The 24,957-nt window shown below is 35.3% G+C and overlaps 1 protein-coding gene across 41 annotated transcripts in view; it reads right to left on the bottom strand.

Annotated features, from left to right (window-relative positions):
* The window catches only part of LOC129619891 (uncharacterized), a 684,565-nt gene that overhangs the window by 191,872 nt on the left and 467,736 nt on the right, over window positions 1–24,957 (bottom strand). For 17 of the 41 annotated variants that reach the window (XR_008698241.1, XR_008698242.1, XR_008698244.1 and 14 more), the window contains 3 exons: window positions 16,945–17,054; window positions 14,287–14,416; window positions 2,355–2,795 (listed from right to left, as the gene is read on the bottom strand). Coding sequence is in view for 16 of the 41 variants with exons in the window: in XM_055535357.1 (XP_055391332.1) it covers window positions 2,701–2,795; window positions 16,945–17,054 (205 nt within the window). In the remaining 25 variants the exon portion in view is untranslated. Of the gene's footprint in view, window positions 1–2,354; window positions 2,796–13,567; window positions 14,417–14,917; window positions 14,949–16,944; window positions 17,055–21,512; window positions 21,914–24,957 lie in introns of those variants that run through there. The other 24 variants (XM_055535362.1, XM_055535366.1, XM_055535365.1 and 21 more) reach the window with 12 other exon arrangements.

Genomic DNA, 24,957 nt, shown 5'->3' with positions numbered 1-24,957 from the left:
CAAAGAAAGGCAATTTCAAGGAATGTTCAAACTACACACAACTGCACTCATCTCACACGCTAGCAAGTAATGTTTAACATTCTCCAAGCCAGGCTTCAATGTTACCTGAAACAAGAACTTCCATATATACAAGCTGGATTTAGAAAAGGCAGAGGAACCAGAAATCAAATTGCCAACATCCATTGGATCATAGAAAAAGTAAGAGAATTCCAGAAAAACATCTACTTCTGCTTCATTGACTATGCCAAAGCCTTTGAATTTGTGGATCACAACAAACTGGAAATTTCTTCAAGGTATGGGAATACCAGACCACCTTACCTGTCTCCTGAGAAATGAGTATGCAGGTCAAGAAGCAACAGTTAGAACTAGACACAGAAAAATGGACTGGTTCCAAATTAGGAAAGGAGTACGTCAAGGCTGTATATTGCCACTCTGTTTATTTAACTTATATGCAGAATACATCATGTGAAATTCTGGGCTAGATGAAGCACAAGCTGGAATCAAGATTTCTGGGAGAAATATCAATAATGGCAGAGATACAGATGGTACCACCCTAATGGCAGAAAGCAAAGAGGAACTAAAGAGCCTCTTGATGAGTAAAAACAAGAAAGTGAAATAGCTGGCTTAAAATTCAACATTCAAAAAATGAAGATCGTTGCATCTGCTCCCATCACTTTGTGGCAAATAGAGGGGGAAACAATGGAAACAATGACACACTTTGTTTTCTTGGGCTACAAAATCACTGCAGATGGTGACTGCAGCTATGAAATTAAAAGATGCTTGCTCCTTGGAAGAAAAGTTATGACCAACCTAGACAGTGTATTAAAAAGCAGAGACATTACTTTGCCAACAAAGGTCTAGATAGTCAAAGCTATGGTTTTTCCAGTAGTCATGAATGGATGTGAGAGTTGGACCACAAAGAAAGCTACTGTGGTGCTGAAGAAGACTCTTGAGTCCCTTGGACTGCAAGAAGATCAAACCAGTAAATCCTAAAGGAAATCAGTCCTGAATTGAAAGGACTGATACTAACCTAAGTTCCAAGACTTTGGCCACCTGATGCCAAGAACTGTCTCATTGGAAAAGACCCTGATGCTGAGAAAGACTGAAGGCAGGAGGAGAAGGAGATGACAGAGGATGAGAAGATTGGATGGCATCACCAACTAGATGGACATGAGTTTGAGCAAGCTCCGGGAGTTGGTGATGGACAGGGAAGCCTGGTATGCTGCAGTCCGTGAGGTCACAAAGAGTCAGACACAACTGAGCAACTGAACTGAACTGACAAGGCCTAAGAAATTTCAGAGAAAGAAAGTGACTCAGACAGTGAGTCTTCTTTTTGACCCATACCTGAATTTTAGCCCACAGCAATATAAACTGAAAAGACTGATTCAACATAAACCTGATTTAGAAAAGAGCCAGAGAGACAGCCATACAAGAAAACATTTTCCTCTAATGTTTACTCATAAACTTACAAATAGTAGTTATTCCATGGAGAATACAAAAATAACAAAGCGACAACACACACACGCGCGCTGAACTTTTCACTTACAGACACACCTTCATCTACAAACTTAGTTCCGTTAACACTGTAGGATCTGACCAATAATGTTACCACACCTTATTTGAGATGGTATGACAAAATAGAAGAAATACTTCCCAATAAAACCGACTGCTTCCAAAAATACCTCACCTGCAATTCCCTTCTTCCTTTCCTAGTTTGGTTTATCAGTGAATTAAAAAATAAATAAGACTGATACTAAATTTTACATTTCTGTCTTATCAGAATTCAAAATATTTAGATAGGGTCCTAATCCATTTCTGCTCCCTAAAATGCAAAATTATAAACTTTCATCTGTAAGGAAAAATCAAATGAAATATTTTCTCAGGTACGAAAATATTTCTTTATTCAAAACTAAAAGGAAAAATCTTCAGAATCAGGTAAAATAACTTTCTATAATATAGACTCAGGGAAATTAAAAAAAAAAAACACATTAGAAGATAAAATTTACTTTTTCCTCATTAGGGAATATTAATTAATGGTGGAGAAAATTTAGTACTCAATATGAAAATATAATTTTATCTCTATTTCTTAATAACTATAGTTAACATTTTAGAGACTAGTAATATTTTTTATCTGTATGTTCATAAATATATAGATTTTCAAATAAATTTATACTGTGCGTCTAGTTTCATATCCTTTAAGTTACTAATCTATTACAGTCTCTAATATAATTATGGCTTAAGAGTATTTATAATGCATTTTCTTTACCACACAAATAGAACGTTGCACCAAGGTCAGCAATATTAATATCAATCTTGATATAATCTTGACCCTTTAGCTAAGAACAAACATAATGTCAGAGAAAATAAGAAAGCATTTATTTTTTAAAAAAGTATCACAAGGCCAAAGTATTTTCTGGATTGACTGATAAATATTTCAATTCATAATAAAAAATATTGATGTACTAAAATAACATCCACTTATATGAATGCTTTCCAAAGAGTGACAGCCAGCCCTAGGGCTCCTCTGAGACAAGCAGTCACAGGCATCTGGGCAGCCTACCATCCAGTCCAAGGAGCTGTTTTCCCAGAAGAAAGAGGCGTCTCTACAGTTCATGGTTCCACTCACACTGCCATTGAAGCAATGGAATGGAGGCGGACGTTTGCCAGCATGATCCAGACTATACAGGCCTAGGTTCTGGTCTACCTCCCATCCATTAGTGCCATGCAGTCGTCTCTCTCAATGTCTCTAAGACCATATTTTCTCCACTGTAAAAAGATGTGTAAAATCCCAATACCTACCAACCAGAAAAACAGAAAAATAATCAATACAAAGCTGTTAGTACAGAGTTGGAATATAATAAACTTTGAATGCATGATATAATCTGAGTGTGCGCCCAGGGCTCTAGGCAGTATTCTAGTGACCTCATTAACTTGTTTAAACACTAACAAATATTGAATTTCTTTATGTTCAAATAGTGACTATGTGTTGATCTGGAAGAAAACACTTTAAACTATTAATATCATAAAAAATAATTGACAGTCTTTCTAAAAGGTCTTTAACATGTTATTTCACAAAACAAATGCTGAAAATAATAGGGTAAAGCAACAGAAAGATAAACGTCTCTCTTACGGGTATTATCCAATATATTGCCAAATTCTGAACAACAGATTCTGGACATTTCTTTAGATACTTACATTTTATATGCTCCTTTTTTTCTTTCAGGTATGTATGAGTTTTATAACAAAAATCAACTTACATCCTTTGATGAAATTTTTAAATATATTTTATTCTTTTCAACTAAGACTTCTCAGTGATTCTTAACATAGTCACCAAGTTAAACTAGAATTGACAATGATGCTGAACCATGGCTTATTTTTCAACTATTCAACCCTGAATCCAATTTTTTTTAAATAAATAGTTCTATTCTTCTACCAAATAAAAATATTTTAGTATGTATTTTATGTAAAAGTGATTTATTGTTGATATTTTACTGTTATAAATTTGTAGCACTGTTTTGTTTCCATTGCATTTATTTTTACTGCTAATATTCTATGAGAGATGGTGATGCCAGGTAATTATTAGTTGTGATAATGTAACAAAATTCCCTTTTTAAAATATATATTTTTATTTGTACAGTGAGTTGTTTTAAAGAAAAACAGTCATCAGTTGTATAATAATATAATAACAATTGGCAATCCATTCCAATATTCATGCCTGGGAAATCCTATGGAGCCTGGCAGGCTATAGGCCGTGGGGTCATAAAGTCTCAGACATGACTTAGCAACTAAACAATAATAACAATCACAATAGTATAAAATTAAGCAATAGTATGAGTACTACCGTGATTCTATGATTAATATAGCAATATTAATGTAATAATAAATCAATATAATAAATATATTGATGGAGCAAACTACTAAATTTGGAAGAAATGAAAATATATGATGCAAAAAAAGAATAAACGTGTTTTTAAAATGTAAAAAACTTTGAATAACTGCCAGAATTTCTCATTCAATAGCTATACACTTTGAAAGTTTTCTAGAGATGTCAACTCGAGCAAAAAGATGTGTGTGTTAGTCACTCAGTCATGTCTGATTCTATGTGACGCCAGGGACTGTAGCCCACCAGGCTTCTCTGTCCATGGGATTTTCCAGGCAAGAATACTGGAGAGGGTTGCCATGCCCACCTCCAGGGGATCTTTCCAACTCAGGAATCGAACCCAGGTCTCCTGCATTGTATGCAGACTCTTCACCATTTGGGCCACAAGGGAAGAAGCCTCCTTTACTACATATTTTATTTCATAAATGAAAAGGTTTAATGTTAGAAAAACAGATTATGTTTATCTGCCTCAGCAATTGGTCAAAAAGCTAAAAATACAATTTAGCGATGCATAAAAGTGACTCAAAAATAAATTTTAACTGTCACATATTTAAAAGAAAACTTATTTTATTGAAAATAGCAAAGTATCTGTATTGTATAGTTAACATGTATCTTAATACTAAAAAACTATTGCATCTAAGTCAAACCCATGTCTGGAGCATGTCTATCACTAATATTAAGTGGGACATCCAACCATTAAAACAAATGACAAATATATAAGATGTCCAGGGTAATAATCAGTAAGACTGAGCACAAAGGGAAACCACTCTTTCTCAACACCCCAATTTTCTAGAGATGTCCGGAAAAAACTATTTAAATGCATGAATAAATAAGTCCATAATACTTCAGAAGAACAGGGGAGATGAATAGACAAGAAATACTGATCTATAAAAGTAGACAGAAAAATGTCAATAAACCAGATAAATATTTAATCTCATAAGTAATTAAAAACATCCAAAATGAAACATCAACAATGTGCCCTTTCATTAACTAAATTTCAGAGCTTATATCAAGAAGCTGTTCTGCGAGGTGAGTGCAACGATGCATACCCTCACACAGGACATGCTGCTGCTGCTAAGTCGCTTCAGTCGTGTCCGACTCTGTGCGACCCCATAGACGGCAGCCCACCAGGCTCCCCCATCCCTGGGATTCTCCAGGCAAGAACACTGGACTGGGCTGCATATTTGAGTACAAATTGTCACAAGTGAGATGGAAACTAAATTACCAATATGTGTTCAAAGTTTTCACATTTTTTAATGGGAATATAATAAGTTTTGGGTCATCAAGTTAGTGAAACCAATATTAAAAAACTTTCAAAGTGTATAACTATTGAATGAGAAATTCTGAATTCCCTATATGATTATATAAACTATGATTATAATAAGAATGCAATAAATTATGGGCAGAAGAGTTAGCTTCAAGGATTTCATCACAAAATTGCTTATTATAGTATAATATTCAGAAAGAAACTATATGTCCAGAACGAGGAGATTGCTGAATTAAATCATGCTTTATTACTTCTGTGATTGGTACTACCACTAACACCAACAATGATACATTGTATTGAAATGATACATATATTGTGTTATTGTAAATAATAGTATTTACTAAGCATTCATGTAAATCAGGCAATATTCTAAGTTCCTTTTATGCATTATATCATCTTATCCTTAAGAAACTCTATGAAGTTTTATTAGGATTGTTTTTATTCCTATATATAAAAAAATAGGAATAAAAACAATCTTAATAAAACAGAAAGAGGCTTCCCTTGTGGCATTTGTGGTAAGGAACCTGCCTGCCAATACAGGAGATGTAATAGACAAGGGTTTGATCTCTGGGTCGGGAAGATCCCCTGGAGGAGAGCATGGTAACACACTCCAGTATTCTTGCTGGAGAATCTCATGGACAGAGGGGCCTGATGGGCTATCGTCCATAGGGTTGCAAAGGGTTGGACATGACTGAAGTAACTTAGTACACACACAAACATACACGTAAAAGGAAACAACAGTTCTGAACTCATCAGTATTTTTAACCAGTACATGGAACACTCCCCTAGTACCTGCCATCTGCCTTACAGGGCTTCTTAAACATTAGGTCTCCTGAAGCCATGACTATTTTCTCTTCACAGATTCTTTTCAAATTTTTAATTTATATGGGAGTATAGTTGATTACAGAGAAGGCGATGGCACCCCACTCCAGTACTCTTGCCTGGAAAATCCCATGGACGGAGGAGCCTGGTGGGCTGCAGTCTGTGGGGTTGCTGGGAGTCGGACACGACTGAGCGACTTCACTTCGACTTTTCACTTTCATGCATTGGAGAAGGAAATGGCAACCCACTCCAGTGTTCTTGCCTGGAGAATCCCAGGGACGGGGGAGCCTGGTGGGCTGCCGTCTATGGGGTCGCACAGAGTCGGACACAACTGAAGCGACTTAGCAGCAGCAGCAGCATAGTTGATTAACAATCTTGTGATAGCTTCAGGTATACATCAAAGTGATTCACTTATATATCTCTTCACGTGTCTAAGTACATTACCTACTCAATGAATGTGTGAAGAAGAGAAGAATCAAGGACAAAAATAGAAAATGAGAGAGAGAGAGAGGGGAAGGACAGTGAGTACAAATGAAAGAGGGAGAGTGGAAGAAAAGAAAGGACAAGGAAAGAAAAAAAGAGTGGGGTAGGGAGAGCAGAAGTGAGAGAAAAAGAGTGAGATTAAAACACAGATCTGCAGATTATGGAAATTATGCTTTAATAATCACAAAAAGAAGCAAATAGTTTCTTGCCATTCTAATTATAAGCAGAGGCATAACAACTTTTAATCTACCAATAAATAGAATAATAATTTTTAGCAGCTCAACTGTAACTTTATAATACAACTTATACAAACTCAGTAAAGGAATAATTCAATATTAGAGGAATAGGTTAATTTGAGGAAACAAATTTATACAGGTGCTTCAGTTTATGGTGTAATCTTTTGAGAATCATGGAATTTTATATTTGTGTGTGTATGTAGTTACTATTTAATAGAGGTGTACTAAAATATAGAAATACAATATTGTAAAGTTTAAAAATAAAATAAAATTAAAAAAATATATAGAAATACATGCTTACACTTAAATAGGGAAAGTTTAATTATAATACTAAAAATTGTTAAGGTTAAAGAGACTATGGTATGGAGAAAAATCTTGAATATACCTTGACTTGGTCTCTAATTATGTAAAAATATTTTAGAGAATAATGATATTTTAAAGACATATAGGATGTTAGCAATTTATCTAGTCCAACTCTCTTTTTAATGCTTATATAAGTTATTAGTCCTTAGCCACATGGACGATGAATTAGGACATTAATCTATTCCAATCTACTATTATTTCCAACACATTCCTCTACCTCAACAATTATTCTGTAAGTTATAAGTTTTAATGACTCTTCAGAAATAGGCATCTCTCATAGATAATTATTGTTCACCATTTGCCTAAAGTCCAAAGGAATATCTTCCAACCCTTGAGTAATTAAAAATGACAATAAAAATTATTTATTTTATGACTCATTTAGAATATTCCAAACACATTCTTTGAATAGAAACAATGGTTGTTTACAAACATAACATTTGAAATAAAATAATCATTTTCAGCATGGTCTCTAGGAAAATACATTTCTATTTTACTAAAGTTTCCAAGGATATAAACTGCTACCCATCAGATTTTAGCAGATACATAATATTGTTCTCCATCACATGTGATTGGCACAGTTATGTACTATAATAAAATCTGTCACTGTGGCAATTTTTTTTTTATTTGACAGTTTTCTTAAAAAAAATTCTTTCTCTGGAAACCAATTAAAACTTGATTTCCCTCCCTCCATCACCACTACATTCCTCTATTTTATCTCTTTATAGCATTTTAGTTAACTGAGCATTCCCTTTTTTTTTTTTTTCCTAGCAGTAGTAATTTGACCACACAAAGCAATTAAAAACCTGGGAACAATTCTTCCTATAAACCACTCCCTGTCTTCTATTAGCCAATGCTTGTGCTAATGTGACAGGCATGTCACTGTGGGACTGACATGTCATGTCCACTGCATTAGTGTTTCACTTAGTTGTTGGATAAATTTTAAGGATTAAATATGAGGGGAAATTCTCTATTACTGGAAACGACATAAAGGAAAGTGTCACACTATTTGACAATAAACATGAAATTCTTATATTGTCAATAGGTCTATGTTTAGAAATTCAAAAACCTAAGTTAAAAATAAAAACAGAAAGAGATGGTTGGAAAAGAAAAGCAAAGAGACCGCTAATTATCTTGGCAAACTACATTTTAAGAGTGCTATCAAGAGTAGATATCAGTAGAATCAATGTGATTCAGATGGTTCTCTTTACAGTAATTAATTTTTGTTGCTTAAATGTATACCTTTTCAAAATATGTTGAAACATAAATTTAAGGTTTTTGGTGAGACACCTTGAATTATCTCAGTATTCAGATAACACTACTTTCTTGTGAAATATAAATTAATAATATCTGTTGATTAAGAAGGCTGTAAAATACTCTTGCCTGGAAAATCCCATGGATGGAGGAGCCTGGTAGGCTGCAGTCCATGGGGTCACTAAGAGTTGGACACGACTGAGTGACTTCACTTTCACTTTTCACTTTCATGCATTGGAGAAGGAAATGGCAACCCACTCCAGTGTTCTTGCCTGGAGAATCCCAGGGACGGGGGAACCTGGTGGCTGCCGTCTATGGGGTCACACAGAGTCGGACACGACTGAAGTGACTTAGCATAGCATAGCAAAATACCTAACAGTGCTTAAATGCAGTATTTTGGTTTTGTTTCTGTTGAACTATTTTCCCTCTAAATGTGGTTTCTCAGCTATAAAATAATAGGGTTCAGCTATTTGGTCTGCCCTCTTAGTGCAGTAGGCAGCTCCTCAGTCTCATAATCTGAAGGTGCTGAGTTCGAACCTCAGGGAGGGCAGATCATTCTTTTCGGGATTCCCTGGTGGCTTAAACAGTAAAGAGTCTGCCTGCAATGTGGGAGACTTGGGTTTGATCCCTGGGTCGGGAAGATCCCCCAGAGAAGGAAATGGCAACCCACTCCAGTATTCTTGCCTGGAAAATCCCATGGATGGAGGACTCTGGCAGGCTATAGTCCATTGGGTCACAAAGAGTCGGACACAACTGAGTGACTTCACTTTTTCATTTGGTCTTAGCCTATGACATAATGTCTCTTATACAGACTCAATTATCTGATTTTAAGATCACTAAAAAATTAACACTAGAAAGTAAACAATTTTTTCTAGAAATTTGTATTTTAAGACTTTGCTGCCTAACTAAACCTAAAATGATTTTATATAATGCACCATTTAGGAAACATGTTTTATTCATCAAATAAAAATTCACTGAGTAACAATTATGTGCAATGCAATGCACAGGCCTCAAAACAATACCAACAAAGACCAGAGTTCAGACTCCACATGAAACTTCCCCGGTCTTTTTCTTTCAGTTTCTATTAAATATTTCTTATTGCTTCCATTTGCATGACTATGCTGAAGTAAACCCACATTATGAAAAACATTAATTGCTCAGGTAGCTTTCTGATCAAACTATATTGCTTACATAATATTCCTGGTAAAATGAAAATTCTTTTAGAATAATTACTTAAGGAAAATCTGAAATTTAAAGAAATGAGATTATTCAGCTCTCTAGAAAAATTGTATTTAAATTTTTTCTAATAATTAGTTTTATAATACAGTAAAAGCTCTTTTGTAAAAGACACATAAGATTCTCAAACTGATTGAATTCTGTGTAAAACTGCATAGTGAAAGAAAACCAGTATTTTTTTTTAATCTGTCTTAAAAGTAGACTGTTTAAATGAGGTTACTTGTGTGTGATGTTTAAAAGGTTAAAAAAGAAGCCAAACTGAAATGATTAGAAACAGTATTTATAGTTTAAGTTACAGCCAAAAAGCCACCCAATCTTCTTTTATAGTAAAGATCATTGTATGCCAGAAAGAATAAAATAAACTCCTTCTCATTTCAGGTAACTGTTTGATATGAATTCCTTTTAAACAGAATTAGTTTGAAATTTCATTTATATACATCATGATTTACCACACTGTTAAATATCTACTGAAAGTTTACCATATTCTTATCACTATTACAGAGACAGGGGTACGGCCGTGATTGAAAAAAATTCACCATTATCATGAAGCATTCTGCATGGTAAAGGACACAATAAGAAAAAAAACACAGGTAGTAGATCAGTTAGTAATAAGCACACACAAAAAAAGTAAAATGGGTAAAGAGAGACAGTATGGAGATACTCTATTAGAAAGGGTGACAGTCATTCCCTCAGAGGGAATTTCAACGAAAACTTCACTGAAATGAGAGACTAGTCTATTAAAATATTTAGAGAGAAACTATAGACAAAAGCAAAAAGCCAAGGCAAAGGCTCATAATGTGAAGCCTCTTTATGCTGAAAGTTCCCACTCTAGGAATTTAATTGGTAAAATGGTTTAGTTTGGTGGAAAATTGTTTAATTAAATATCTGTAGAAGTAGATATAAAGCAAACCCTGACTTTGTTTACCTGCTAAAATATTTCATCTGAAAAGGTAATTGACAATAGTAAGTAAAGTGACTCAGTCATGTCCAACTCTTCGCAACCCCATGGACTGTAGCCCACCAGGATGCTCCATCCATGGGATTTTCCAGGCAAGAGTACTGGAGTGGGTTGCCATTTCCTTCTCCAGGGGATCTTCCTGACCCAGGGATGGAACTCAGGTCTCCTGCATTATAGGCAGACGCTTTACCATCTGGGCCACCAGGGAAGTCAATCGACAATAGTCCTTCATAAATAATTTTAATGTTAAGTGATAACCTACATTTCTAACACAATTATGTTTGCACTGGAATGTAAGGTCTGTGAGCACAAAGATTTTGTTATCTGTGTTGTTGACAAAACTTGTAGTGTTTTAAATGCTATTACATTGGAAATGATCAAGAAATACATAATGTAAATTAAGAAATCATTGTGCATTATTTTTCACAAAATATTTATCTTCATATAAATACTGTGTCAATATAGTTTTTCCTAACTTCTTTTGATAGCATTCATTACCATAATAGACTATTCAATTGCCCAGTCAATTTATTGGTAAGTATAGATGTATTCTCTGTATCAAAAGATGCATTCCACTAAATCAACTGATATAATGTTAATATCTGAGATTTTTCATCCTAATGAAAGTCTGAGGAAAAAAAATTCAATAATTACTGATTAAATGTGACTCTTTTTGCATTTCCAATAAACTGCCAAATTGAAAAAAAATTGTCCTAATGTTCTCATTCTACATGTCACAAGTACACCCAAACTGCCATACAGTTTTAAGGAAAAGATCTGGTATAAAAAGCCAAAGAAGCTGAGATATTGAAGTCATGTCATCAGTAAGATTTGTTTGCATTGAGGCATTTATAAGTTGTGTTTAATTGTGACTTACATGTTCTTCCACATTTTGTAGATGAGCCATATTACCTCTCTTCATCTCAACTTTAACTACCTAACTGTAAATGCATATTTCTCAGCAGAATCAGAACTGTTTATTTCCTCAGGAGGATTTATAATGGTAACAGTAATTTAACATACAGCTTTTGGTTCCTAGATCACAGACATGCCCATAGCACAGGTGTTGACCACCAAGCAATAGTATTAGTAATGATAATTTAATGATTCCTGATTTATTTTCCCTCTTAAAATGGAGCTCTTATTAAATACAATTAGTTGTAAACTGTCATTCCCCATTGCTTCTGGAAGAATCAGAGTCAATATTGTTTCTGGAGAATGTCCCTAATCATTGGCAGTAAGGCTTTAAACAACCCATGACTGTTGTAGGCAGACTGAAAAATTCATTGCACCTGAGAAGCCATCACTTAGAGGAATTGCACATAAAGATAGGCTGGTTTTCCCAAGAGGTAGTGCAAAGTCTTTTTTCCACTTATGCACTGTACCAGGTCAAAAATGAGTAAAAGTAGTAGAAACAGCTGGAAGCAGCAATTATAGGGATAGTAACCATTTTAAGGACATATATTTTATATATTGTTTTAAATACTTTACATATATAACTTTGTTTAATCTTCAAAACAACTCTATATGTAGATGTTATTATTATCCCTGTTTTACAGATGCCAAAAGTAAAGCACAGGGAGATGAGGTAGCTTACTCAGGCTGTCCAGAAAGAGAGATAGGAAATTAAAAAAAAAAAAGAAAAAGTAAAGATAAGGCACCTAACTCATACACCCATTGTAACAGAAAGGACACTGAGATAAAGATTCTCAGAGGACTATAGAGTATAATGTAACAGGTCCCAAGGACTTGAAAATTTTTAAAAATTAAGAATACACAACTTTACTGGGACTTCCTTGTTGAGAAAATGCTAAAAGAGTTTAGTTTTATTGAAAGTAAGTTAAATAAATAAAAATCACTGACCATTTACTGAGCAGTAGGTTGCAAGCAATGTCTAAAATAATGACTTTATAAATATTATAAAGACTTTATAAAGATTATGACATTTACATCATGAACATTCACATTGTTGAAGAGTTTAAAATCCTGTGGTCAAGAAGCATATAAGGAAACAATTATAACTCAACATGACAATTGCTCTGATGAATGAATACAAAAAGCATGAGAGGAGCAGAAAGAAGAATAATCCAATATACCTTTCCTATGAAGGAAAAACATTTAGAGCTATTGGCTTCAGCATAAACTTTGCATGTGAGCAATGGTGGAAGGTACTGCAGGCCAAAAGGACATTGTGGGGATGGGCAACAGGGAATGAAAAAGGCATATTCAAAGAGTTTTAGATACATTCTAGTATCATTCAGGACTTACCCTAAACTTGGGAAGTTATGGAAGATTTTGCTGGATAGATAACATGCAAAACAATTTAAGTTACAGAGAGGCATTAATAAATTCTGTACCTGACAGTCTGGAGTCACAAAATAATGAGCCCATATTATTTAATATAAAAAAACTGCAACGTCTATCCACTTTTATTCAATCTGGCTGATTCAATGATGGGGAAAAAAAAAAACAGAAAGTGCAAAATTTAATTAAAATCTGTTAATGAACAAACTTCAAGAAGAAAAAAAATAATGATGCAGGTGTGGTGTGGAGAAAGCCTCTGAAATATATAAGCATTTACATCCTGAATTCCTACAACATTATTTTTCTATTTTTGGCACAAAAGATCAAATTGTACATACACTGAATCCCACTTGACTGTCTTCTATATCTACTTTTTGTCTCAACTTCTTTAAATAACACCTTTATTAATTTCTTTCAATTCTATCATTTATTTTTGTTACTGATTTTATGGAATCTATTCTCCTTTGTGCCCCTTGGAATTTAGTCTTCATTCCTCAAATGATTTTGTCTTTTTCTTCTATTTATCTCCTGAGCTCTGCATGTTTCTGTTTACCATCTTAAAATTTGGCCACACTATTTAAGAATTTTTGTATATGTGTTTTCTGGTCTTACTTCATAGAAATAATTGCACCTTTCAATATTTTACATTCATTTTATTATGTCTCTAGTTTGTGGCAATATCTTTTTAATGAATTTTGCTAGTTTCCAAACCCTCTTCTAAATTCTCATAACAATTTTGGTGGGTTTTTGTTTTTTTTTTTTAGCTCTTTCTGGATGGTTTCTTCTAATTTCTGCTTTGTTTTTGTGTAAATGTATATGTATGGTTATGCTGTATGTTTCTGTCTTCTTATTGAATATATGTTCTTTGAGAATATGTATTAATTTATTTCTCTAATATTTATGTCACATGTAGGCTATTCAATATATACTTCTAAATTGTTTAAAAAAAAGTCAATGTGTTTTTGACTACTACATATTCAGCTGCACACAAGTCATTGAGGATACAAACACATAAAAATTACAAGGTAAGTTTTGAGTAACAGTATATTTGAAGAAATTAGAATAAACACACAAAATTGTTATGACTATTAGTAAAGTTAGAATAATAAGGATAGACAATGCATGGGATTTATGGAGCCATATTTGTAAATAATTCTATTTTTTAAAACACAGTACTAAACATTATAATATACATCCTAGAAAAATATTTCACATGGTGAAAGCTGAAAAATCTACTTGCTTCTGTAGCTTCTAACTGCCCTTATATATTTTTTTTCTCTAATATGGCATAAAGTGAACACTTTACAAAAAGACATCACATATAAATGTCACTACTATATAAGAGGTTAAGACAGTATACCACACTGAATAATCACATTTATATATTATGACAATGAATTCAGGTCATTTTGTAACATTTGCTGTACATTTCTGAAGCACTGCTTTGAGAGACTGGCAGAGAAATTAATGTCCTTAAGCAATTTACCTGAATGTTTGATAGTGAAATGTCATGAGAGTCAAGCTTCAGTGTATCTCAAAGATAAGATATCATTCTGCAGAGGAAGCTATGGTGTCAGGTGAGTCGTTAATTGAATGTCTACTTTCTTCAACAGATCCTTTATGATGGAAAGGAAAGAATACCACTCAGTGAAATTTGGACAGCTTCAAAAGTACAATAAAGAAAAATGAACAATTTTAAAGTTTCAAACTTCTATGGAATTAAAGCTAAAATAAAAGATGAGGTCTTATCATGGAATAATGTATGATTATTCAGTTAGAGATGCAAGAGAGCTATGATTATAGGATTCATCTCTGAAATGCATACTCTCCTTCAGATGAAAGTGAAATAAACTACAGGTAGGCATCATGGTCTCAAAACTCGTTTCACATCAGTCTGGTACCACCTTGTACCATGATGAAATGTTAAGTTCAGTTCAGTTGCTCAGTCGTGTCCGACTCTTTGCAACCCCATGAATTGCAGCACGCCAGGCCTCCCTGTCCATCACCAACTCCCAGAGTTCACTCAAACTCACGTCCATCAAGTTGGTGATGCCATCCAGCCATCTCATCCTCTGCCATCCCCTTCTCCTCCTGCCCTCAATCCCTCCCAGCATCAGAGTCTTTTCCAATGAGTTGTTCAAGAGGATGCTATTAAATGAGTTCATGGCATTAATACTATATACGCTTACATTTTTTTTTCGGTATATACTGAAATACACAAATTTCATTCTCAAGTAGAAGTATTACCAGCTGGCTTAGAAACTTTGATTGACAAAACTTTATGAAATGTGTTGAATCTCATTTGATGGATCTGCTGATGACAGTTAACAGCATCACTTGTTCTCAAAATAATCTAGATATAACAACCACTTATGTTTTGAACAAAAAAATCATGGTTTAAAGGTATCTATTTTCTGTTTATCTCTCCCTTCTCTCTATTCCTTCCTCCCTCAGAAAGTGATCGTCTATTTTAATTATGTGTGTGTGTGTGTGTGTGTGTGTGTGTGAGTGTGAGTGCATGTATTCAGTTGCTCAGTCATGTCTGACTTTTGCTTCTCCATGGATGTAGCCTAACAGGCTCCTCTGTCCATGGAATTTTCCAGGTAAGAATGTTGGAGCAGGTTTCCATTTCCTACTCCAGGGATCTTCCCTACCCAGGGATCAAACCTGCATCACTTGTGTCTCCTACTAGCCTATGATTATTCAAGTAACATATCTATAGAAAAATGGAAAGGACATAGATGCTCTGGTTTCAGTTTCCTTGTTTACTGCCCAGATAACCCTCTACTTTGTAAGGAATACTAGAATGCTACCTGTGCAATGCAGGGAAAAGGTTGTCTTTCTTAACCAGATACTATAAAACCTTGCTGTTATTAGAACAAACAAAACAAACAAAAATGCTATTTTCAATCAAATAATTAAAACTTAAAAATTAACTAAAAATTAGATATAAGACAAAACCAATAAAGAAATATTAGAAGACAAACATTAGAAATATTTACAACACAAGTTACACACAGAATTATTAAAAGACAGAATGTGCGTTTTACAAATTGATAAGAAAATGGCCACCCCCACAAGAGCAAAACAATGAGCAAAATACACAACTCAGCAATTCACAGCAGAGAAGATTCCAATGACCAACAAGCATTTAAAATCATGCTTAAATTCAATAACAGGAAATACAAATTATTAAAAATGATCGATAACTTTGTAACCAGATTGGAAACATTTAAAAAGAGCTGACTTTTGAGTTTATATAGGGAAAGGTACTTTTATATAGTGTTGGCAGAACTATAATTTGTTACATTTTAAAACAAAATCTGCCAGTATCTACGGAAAAAAGAAAATTACACATTTCTGTAGACCAGTAAAACCAATGTGAGAACTTATCACATAAATAAAACTATATATACTGACCTCTGCTCTGACATGATAGAGAAACAGAGACTGGATTTAATTTCTTTTTTTTCTTTTTTACCACTGCACAAATATATACACACACACATACACACAAATCTATCAAAAAATAAAATAATCCACATTAAACAACCTTATTCAAAGCACCAGATATGACACAACAAAGGACAATGATCCCTGAGAAAAAAGAAAACAAGATAAACCCAATTATTAATTATTTTCACAGCTTATTGCCTTGAGAAAATGCCCAAGACAGTGCAAGGAGCTGGAATCCAGTCACACTCCCTGATGAAAAAGATAGAGCTGAGTATCCATGGAGATGAAGGAAGGGCAAAGCACAGAAGGAAGCTACACAGAAAACTCCAGATATCTGCAGATATCTTAACTAAATAGCATATTTTTGATCACACAAGTATTAAGGAAACTATGCAAAACCAGGGAAAGCACAGAAGGAAGCTACACAGAGAACTCCAGATATCTGCAAATATTTTAACTAAATCAATAGATGTTTGATCAGCAGAAGTATTAAGGAAACTACTCAAGACCAGGAAAAGAATCATCCAAAAGGATTGCAGGGAACAGTACTTGAAATTCACATAGGAAATGCAATAGTACCTGTTTGATTCAGTAAGATTGGACAATTTCATAATTCATGGAGCATGGGGTACAGTACTCAGAAAAGTTTTGCTTAGAAAATTTTAAAAAGCAAAATGGAGGGACTTACTTGGCAGTCCACTGGTTAAGACTCCATGCTTCCAATGCAGGGAGTGTGGGTTCCATCCCAGAGGACTAAGATCCCACCTGCTGCACAACACAGTCAAAAAGTTCTTTTTTCTAAAAGAAAAAGCAAAATGGAAAAAATAAAAACTATGTTTAAGCTACACAACTGTGTCCCAAAACAAAGTTACACAGCAAGGTGACATCATGTCATTTGGCATTCAATAAAAATTATTAGACATGTAAAGAAGCATGAAAATATGACCCATAATAAGAAAAATACACCAATCAAAATTGACCAAGAACTGATACAGATGTTAGAATTAGCAGAAAAGGACACTAAAGCAGTCACAGCTGTAGTCCATATATTGTAAATGTTAAGAGACATTGAAAATACAGAAAAGACTAAATGAAACTTTTAAAGATAAAAATTACATTGTTTGAGAAGAAAATATACTTAGAGGGATTAATGGTGCATTAGACACTAAAAAGAAAAGTGGATAGCAACAGCAATAGAAACTATGTGAAATAAAACGTATGGGCTGGTGGCTCAAGTGGTATAGAATCTGCCTGCAATGTAGGAGACCTGGGTTCAATGCCTGGGTTGGGAATATCTCCTGCAGGAGGGAATGGCTGCCCACTCCAGTATTCTTGCCTGGGAAACCCTATGGACAGAGGAGTCTGGCAGGCTATAGTTCATGAGGCTACAAAGAGTCAGACACTACTAAGCAACTAATGTATCACTTTCAGACATTAAAAAGAAAAGTGGATAGCAATAGCAATAGAAACTAAAACAGGGAAAAAAGAATTTAGTATAAGTGGGAGACCTAATGTGTTAGGACCCATGTAAAGAGTTTGTAATATATATCAATTTAGGATATGGAAAATATATCAATTTACAGAAATAGCTTAAATGAGGCATTCTCTATTATCACGTAACAAAACTACCTATGACCTACTTCCCATCATCTTCCTTATGACCCACAGGAGGCAGCTTTTACTCTGTGTTTGAAATTATGCTATCCTTTTATACCACAGGTCAGAATGAGAAACTACCTATAGCCTATCACAAGAATTAATTATGAGAATGTTGTTTGGGTCTTTAATTAAACTTTTTAGAGCAGATTTTGGTTCACAGCAAAACTTAATAAAAGGTATTGAGTTTCCATATCCTCCCTGTCTCTCCAACCACACATACAACCCCACTATCAACCTACCATCAGAGTGGTCATTTGTTACAATGGCTGAACTCACTTTGACACATCTGGGATCTTTATTAAGGAATGTTTTCTCTAAAAGCATGCACAGGATACATTAGTTTCAGAACAAACAGTAAATTTGCTTCTCTGAAGCAGTGGATTAGTTTGACATTTTTATATCATTAACCATTGGTTTTTGTGTTTCTGTTTTAACTAATAAATTGGCTGGTCAATTTGTCCAATTTCAAAAGTCTCTCAACATGTGTTTTATAAATTAATCTTAATTCTCCTACATTTTATTACTCGCCACCTTTAATTTTTCTTACCTATGAGATATTCATTTAGATATCCTTTAAAACCTTTGCAATTCTGGCATTTTTGTCATATTAATCTCTTGGAACAGGAGATAAAAAATTAATATTTAAATTTAGTTTCTTTTCAATTATTTTCATTTGAGGGACAGAAAAAAGTATCAAATGATACAATTTATTTGGTATTAAATTTCAGAACAATCTACCAGCAGGAGATACAAAATTTGAAATGCTTATTACAAAAGACATTTCATTCACATGGATGAAAATAATTAGGAAGAAACAGTGACACATGTGGGGGATGATACATAAACATATTACCTAAATTATACCCAGTATGTTTACTTAGTGGAGCTTTATATAACAAGCACATGTGGGCACAATGATTATATGTTAACCTGTATAATTAAGAAAGTGATTTGCTTAACAAGTAATTTGTAATAAAATGCCTAGCCAGTAATCATAAGCACAAGCCATATGTTTTTAAATATGACCCAAACATTTGCATAGTGTTTATGTACAATAAATTAAAGCAAAATGAAAAATCTGCTGACAAGAAATAAGTAGCAATAAGGGTAGAGCAATGTATTAAATCCTTCATTCTGGATCATTTAGGTAATGTTCCATTCATTTTAGATTCATGAGTAGAAGCCTTTACAGATTGGGCATGCATACCATAAATCTGGAGTTATCCATTATTAGGTGGCGTTTTGCTGTTTGCAGTTGTACATGTTTACTTTGTGCATAATTAACTGCATAATAGCTGTCTGTGTTTTGCACTGAATTTACACTCAGGCTCTCATCAGAACAAATGACTCCAGAAAGTAGGATGCTTCCATTAAGTTCCCTGCAATCTGCATTTCCTAATACAGGTTTACAGAAATGGTTTTGGTTGTGACTCTCGGTATCTTAACGCTTTTGGCAGCTCATGTGTATGTTGGAGTTTAACTTATTAAACTCCTAGATAAGGCAATGGCACCCCACTCCAGTACTCTTGCCTGGAAAATCCCATGGATGGAGGAGCCTGGTAGGCTGCAGTCCATGGGGTGGCTAAGAGTCGGACACGACTGAGCGACTTCACTTTCACTTTTCTCTTTCATGCATTGGAGAAGAAAATGGCAACCCACTCCAGTATTCTTGCCTGGAGAATCCCAGGGACCACGGAGCCTGGTGGGCTGCCGTCTATGGGGTCGCACAGAGTCGGACACGACTGAGGCGACTTAGCATAGCATAGCACAGCATACACAAAGAGTATGGATGGGTGGAGACAGGAGGAAGCACAGCACACCTAAGAAGAGCCAAGAAAGAAATTTCCATGAAAATAACAAGCATAGTGTCTAGTCGGACAGGCAACTGATCACTGAGCAGCATAAAACAATGGATCAACATACATCCCAGGAGTTCTTTTGCATATACGTTTGCGACGGCCAAATCAACCACCTGAGAGAGGGCTGCTGCTGCTGCTAAGGCGCTTCAGTCGTGTCCGACTCTGTGCGACCCCATAGATGGCAGCCCACCAGGCTCCGCGGTCCCTGGGATTCTGCAGGCAAGAACACTGGAGTGGGTTGCCATTTCCTTCTCCAATGCATGAAAGTGAAAAGAGAAAGTGAAATCGCTCAGTCATATCCGACCCTCAGCGACCCCATGGACTGCAGCCTACCAGGCTCCTCTGTCCATGGGATTTTCCAGGTATGAGTACTGGAGTGGGATGCCATTGCCTTCTCCGCGAGAGAGGGCAGTCTGAAAATGGGCTGTCAGAAGAACCAACAAGATAAATTCCAATCACCCATTTTGTTTACAGCCAGATAAATTCAGAAGGATAAATTACCAAATTAAATTAGTCAACAAGAAACTGGTGTAATTAAATACCAAAGAATAAGAGAAGCAAAAGGGATAAAATAAAAGATAATAGAGACTGAATTTTATTGATTATGACTACTTGTTGACACAGAAGTTGATAAGCTTTTTAAAATCATGATATATGAGGCTGTATATATTCTATTGAAAGCAGTCTCACTGTGTTCTTAATCAAAAGTTAAATGAAACATTTACAGAAACAAAAATTTTCTTTATCTCTAGAAATGGTCATTTCCGGGGAAAGAAAAGAGGGAGATTTAAAATGGCTTAACCAGTTCTCCAAGTTGTATTCGTAAGGTTATTGTTATTATTTTGATGACAAAGGGTGAATTGTTTGAATTGGAACTTGAAACAAAGATGTGTTAAGTAGTAATTTTCCTTGTTTCAGAATCCAAAACATCATTTAATGATGTAAGCATAAATGTCATATGTATAATACATGACTCTCAGAAATATTCATAATCAAAATTATAATTCCACATTATCTGCTTCTACTTTAAATATTTACTTATCTTTATAAAAAAGCATTTTATGCATTTAACAATATTTTCTTATTTTATTAGCCAAAATCTCTAAACATGCTATTCTCTGCATGTTATTTCTTAAAATTATTAAGCTTCACATAATGCATCCAAGTAATTACTTTTCAAAACACTCTGAAGCAATAGTTTGGTTGCAAAATTAAGTATTTCAAAGAATCAGCTCAGAAAATAAAAATTAAGAATGACTTCACTGCTATTCTGGCAAGAAGATGGCGTAATTCAAATAGAATTTCTAGGACCACACCCTACGACTGCTACACTTGGAATACAGTGATTTTATATAAATAAATACATGCATGATGATATTATAAATATATAATGCATACAATGTATAAATAAATAAATGTGTAATATATATCAAGTGCCTTGATAGAATTCTGTGGGCCAGAACCAGATCAGAAATACACATGCATATCAATACACAGAGACATAAACTATGCTCACAGACAAGACGCTTTGGTATCACAAAGACACCAAAACTATCCGTATTTTCAATGTCACTCTGATAAGAGAAAATTCTCAACACGGCTTTACATGGAAACTGGCAAGTGGTACTCAGTTAACATAGAAGACATAAACAAAAGTACATAAGACCATTTTTAAAAAGTGAAAGATATTATAAAGGTCATAGTAATTATTCATGTGGTGTCCACCACAACACACTACCTTTTTTCGTGCTGGGCTCTGCTAGCCCTGCTGGCCTTTGCAACCAAACTGGTGTGACTTGTACCGGGTCCAACCTGGTGAGCAGTCAGTGGTTCTCCCCAGCTGAGGCAGCCCCATTCACAAGTCTGTGCCTCACTCCGAGGGAGTTTTCACCAAAGCCTCTGCGGTGGCTTACTTGGCCGACGTGGAAAGCCCACTCGCTCAGCATTCAATTATCTCAGTCTTCTCTACAGGGAATGAAAGAACTTCTAAGTCTCTCAATGTGAAATGAGGTCCTAGCAGCTTCAGAAAAACTAAAACAACCAACACCTGAGCAAACTGGTGTCCGGTTGGAATGAAAGAACTTCTAAGGTTCTCAACGCCAAAGGACATTCTAGAAGCTTCAGGAAAACTAAACAGCCAACACCTGAGCTATTGGTCTTTGGTTGGAAGGGTTAGGGGAAGTGTTGGCTGAAGGAGGAGGGGCTCAGCTGAAGAGTGTTAAGAACAGTTTTAACTACTAATGCAGTGCATATTCAGAGAAGGCAATGACACCCCACTCCAGTACTCTTGCCTGGAAAATCCCATGGATGGAAAAGCCTGGTAGGCTGTAGTCAATGGGGTAGCTGAGTCGGACACAACTGAGCAACTTCACTTTTACTTTTCACTTTGATGCATTGGAAAAGGAAATAGCACCCCACTCCAGTATTCTTGCCTGGAGAATCCCAGGGACAGAGGAGCCTAGTGGGCTGCCGTCTATGGGGTCACACAGAGTTGGACAGGACTGAAGCGACTTAGCAGCAGCAGCAGTGCATATTTGCGGCAAACCTGCAAGTTTGCTTCAAGAGGGCATATCCCAGATGAGAGCAGGGAATGAAACCAGCCTGAGATGTGTTTCACTCTAGGCCTGTTTAGTCCTATCTTACCTACCCCACTTCTCACCAAAAATTCCCTGGGAAGAAATCAAGTTTAATTTCTCATCTCTGTTCAAGTTAGTCTTTAAGAATAAGAGTAAGCTCGGTGGCAAAGATGTGATGGAACATGGGATGCAGAAGAGCAGAAGATCAGAAAACTGGAAGCTCAATTAGGAAGTATATAAAACGTACTGCACTTATTTACATTAATTTCCAAATGCCCTCCTCCAGTGAACATAAACACTCTAAAAACATTGCATTTTTACAATACTTTAGATACAGTTATTCATATAAGGGACTAATATGTCTAGTTCAGCTTGCAATTACTGAACTGTTGATGTGAATTAAATACATTTAAAAAGGCAGACAAAACTGAGAAAACATTTAATATGTATGATGGGGAAAACTGAAACCTTAACTATGTAAAATGCTAAATCAGTGTTTAGTCTAAATCTCTGCAAAACAAGTTTCCAAGGACTGAAATTTGTATCTTAAAAAGTTTGTTTTTAATGTGGACACTGATTTCTCAAAAGCAGAAATGGACAACACTGATGACATTCAAGAGGATAGTACTGTTGATAAAAGGAAAATACTGTTACTACTGAACCAGTCATGCTGGTACTAGAGGGGAGCTTAAGTTCTTGATTCTCTTCATATAGGAAGAGGGTGATGTAGCAAAGTTTCTTGCTTGCCTCAAGTATGAATTTAAAATCAGCAATGCTCAGTTTTTGCAGTTAGTTTTTTGGCATAGTAAGGGCAACTTAATATGTTAAAATGTAGAAAAGGAACTGACAAGTTGAAAAGTAACAGACCTAAAAAGTACCGAAACATAAAATTAAAAGATCAAATAAAAAATGATGATGCTTTGAAGAAGGCATGCCATGACAGAAATGCAATGCATCCAATTTCCCAGAAATTTTAGCTGATGTTTATATAAACAGACCATAATAATCAACAGTTACTACATTCTTACCATGGGATAAACAATTTCCTAAATAGTTTATATTCATTTTTCCATTTAACTTTTATGGCATCTCTATAACCAAGATACTATTTACCCAATTTGCAGATGAGAAAACTGATTATTTAATAGGTATTTGCCCAAAGGCATAACAACATTAATTAGTGGATCTTAGATTTAAACTCAGCTTTGAATGACAGATCAAGCTACAGATCAAGCCTTTAGTCATAATCTTGTACATTCAAATATTTTTATCATCTCAAAAGCAACATAATTAGTCTTTTTCATCTTGGAAACACATTTTTGGAGATCACTAGTTATTTAGACACTGTGATGTTCACTGCAGCACTGTTTACAAGAGCCAGGACACAATGCAACCTAAATGTTTATCCACAGAAGGATGGATAAAGATGATGTGGTACATATATACAATGGAATGTTACTCAGCCATAAAAAGGAATATTTCAGGTATTTCATGTGCCATTTGCGGACACATGAATGAACCTACAGATTGTCATAGAGAGTGAAGTTAAGTCAGAAAAACATAAGCAAATATCATCTAATATCACTTATATGTGGAATCTAGAAAAATGGTACAGATGAACTTAGTAGCAATGCAGAAATACAGTCACAGATGTAAAGAATAAACATGGTTTCCAACGTGGGAAAGAGGAAGGTATAACAAATTGGGAGATTGGGATTGACATATATACAATCAGTTCAGTTCAGTTCAGTTGCTCAGTCGTGTCCGACTCTTTGCGACCCCATGAATTGCAGCACGCTAGGCCTCCCTGTCCATCACCAACTCCCTGAGTTCACTCAAACTCACATCCATCGAGTCAGTGATGCCATCCAGCCATCTCATCCTCTGTTGTCCCCTTTTCCATCTGCTCCCAATCCCACCCAGCATCAGAGTCTTTTCCAATGAGTCAACTCTTCACATGAGGTGGCCAAAGTATTGGAGTGTCAGCTTTAGCATCAGTCTTTCCAATGAACACCCAGGACTGTTCTCCTTTAGGATGGACTGGTTGGACCTCCTTGCAGTCCAAGGGACTCTCAAGAGTCTTCTCTAACACCATAGTTCGAAACCATCAATTCTTCAGCCCTCAGCTTTCTTCACAGTCCAACTCTCGCATCCCATACATGACCACTGGAAAAACCATAGCCTTGACTAGACGGACCTTTGTTGGCAAACTAATGTCTCTGCTTTTGAATATGCTATCTAGGTTGGTCATAACTTTTCTTCCAAGGAGTAAGCGTCTTTTAATTTCATGGCTGCAGTCACCATCTGCAGTGATTTTGGAGCCCCCCCCCAAAAAAAGTTTGACACTGTTTCCACTGTTTCCCCATATATTTGCCATGAAGTGATGGGGCCAGATGCCATGATCTTTGTTTTCTGAACGTTGAGCTTTAAGCCAACTTTTCACTCTCCTCTTTCACTTTCATCAAGAGGCTTTTTAGTTCCTCTTCACTTTCTGCCATAAGGGTGGTGTCATCTGCATATCTGAGGTTATTGTTATTTCTCCCGGCAGTCTTGATTCCAGCTTGTGTTTCTTCCAGCCCAGCGTTTCTCATGATGTACTCTGTATAT

The sequence above is a fragment of the Bubalus kerabau genome, chromosome 9, assembly GCF_029407905.1.
Source record: "Bubalus kerabau isolate K-KA32 ecotype Philippines breed swamp buffalo chromosome 9, PCC_UOA_SB_1v2, whole genome shotgun sequence".
Classification (NCBI taxonomy): Eukaryota; Metazoa; Chordata; class Mammalia; order Artiodactyla; family Bovidae; genus Bubalus; species Bubalus kerabau.
This window is presented reverse-complemented; position numbering and strand designations above follow the sequence as displayed.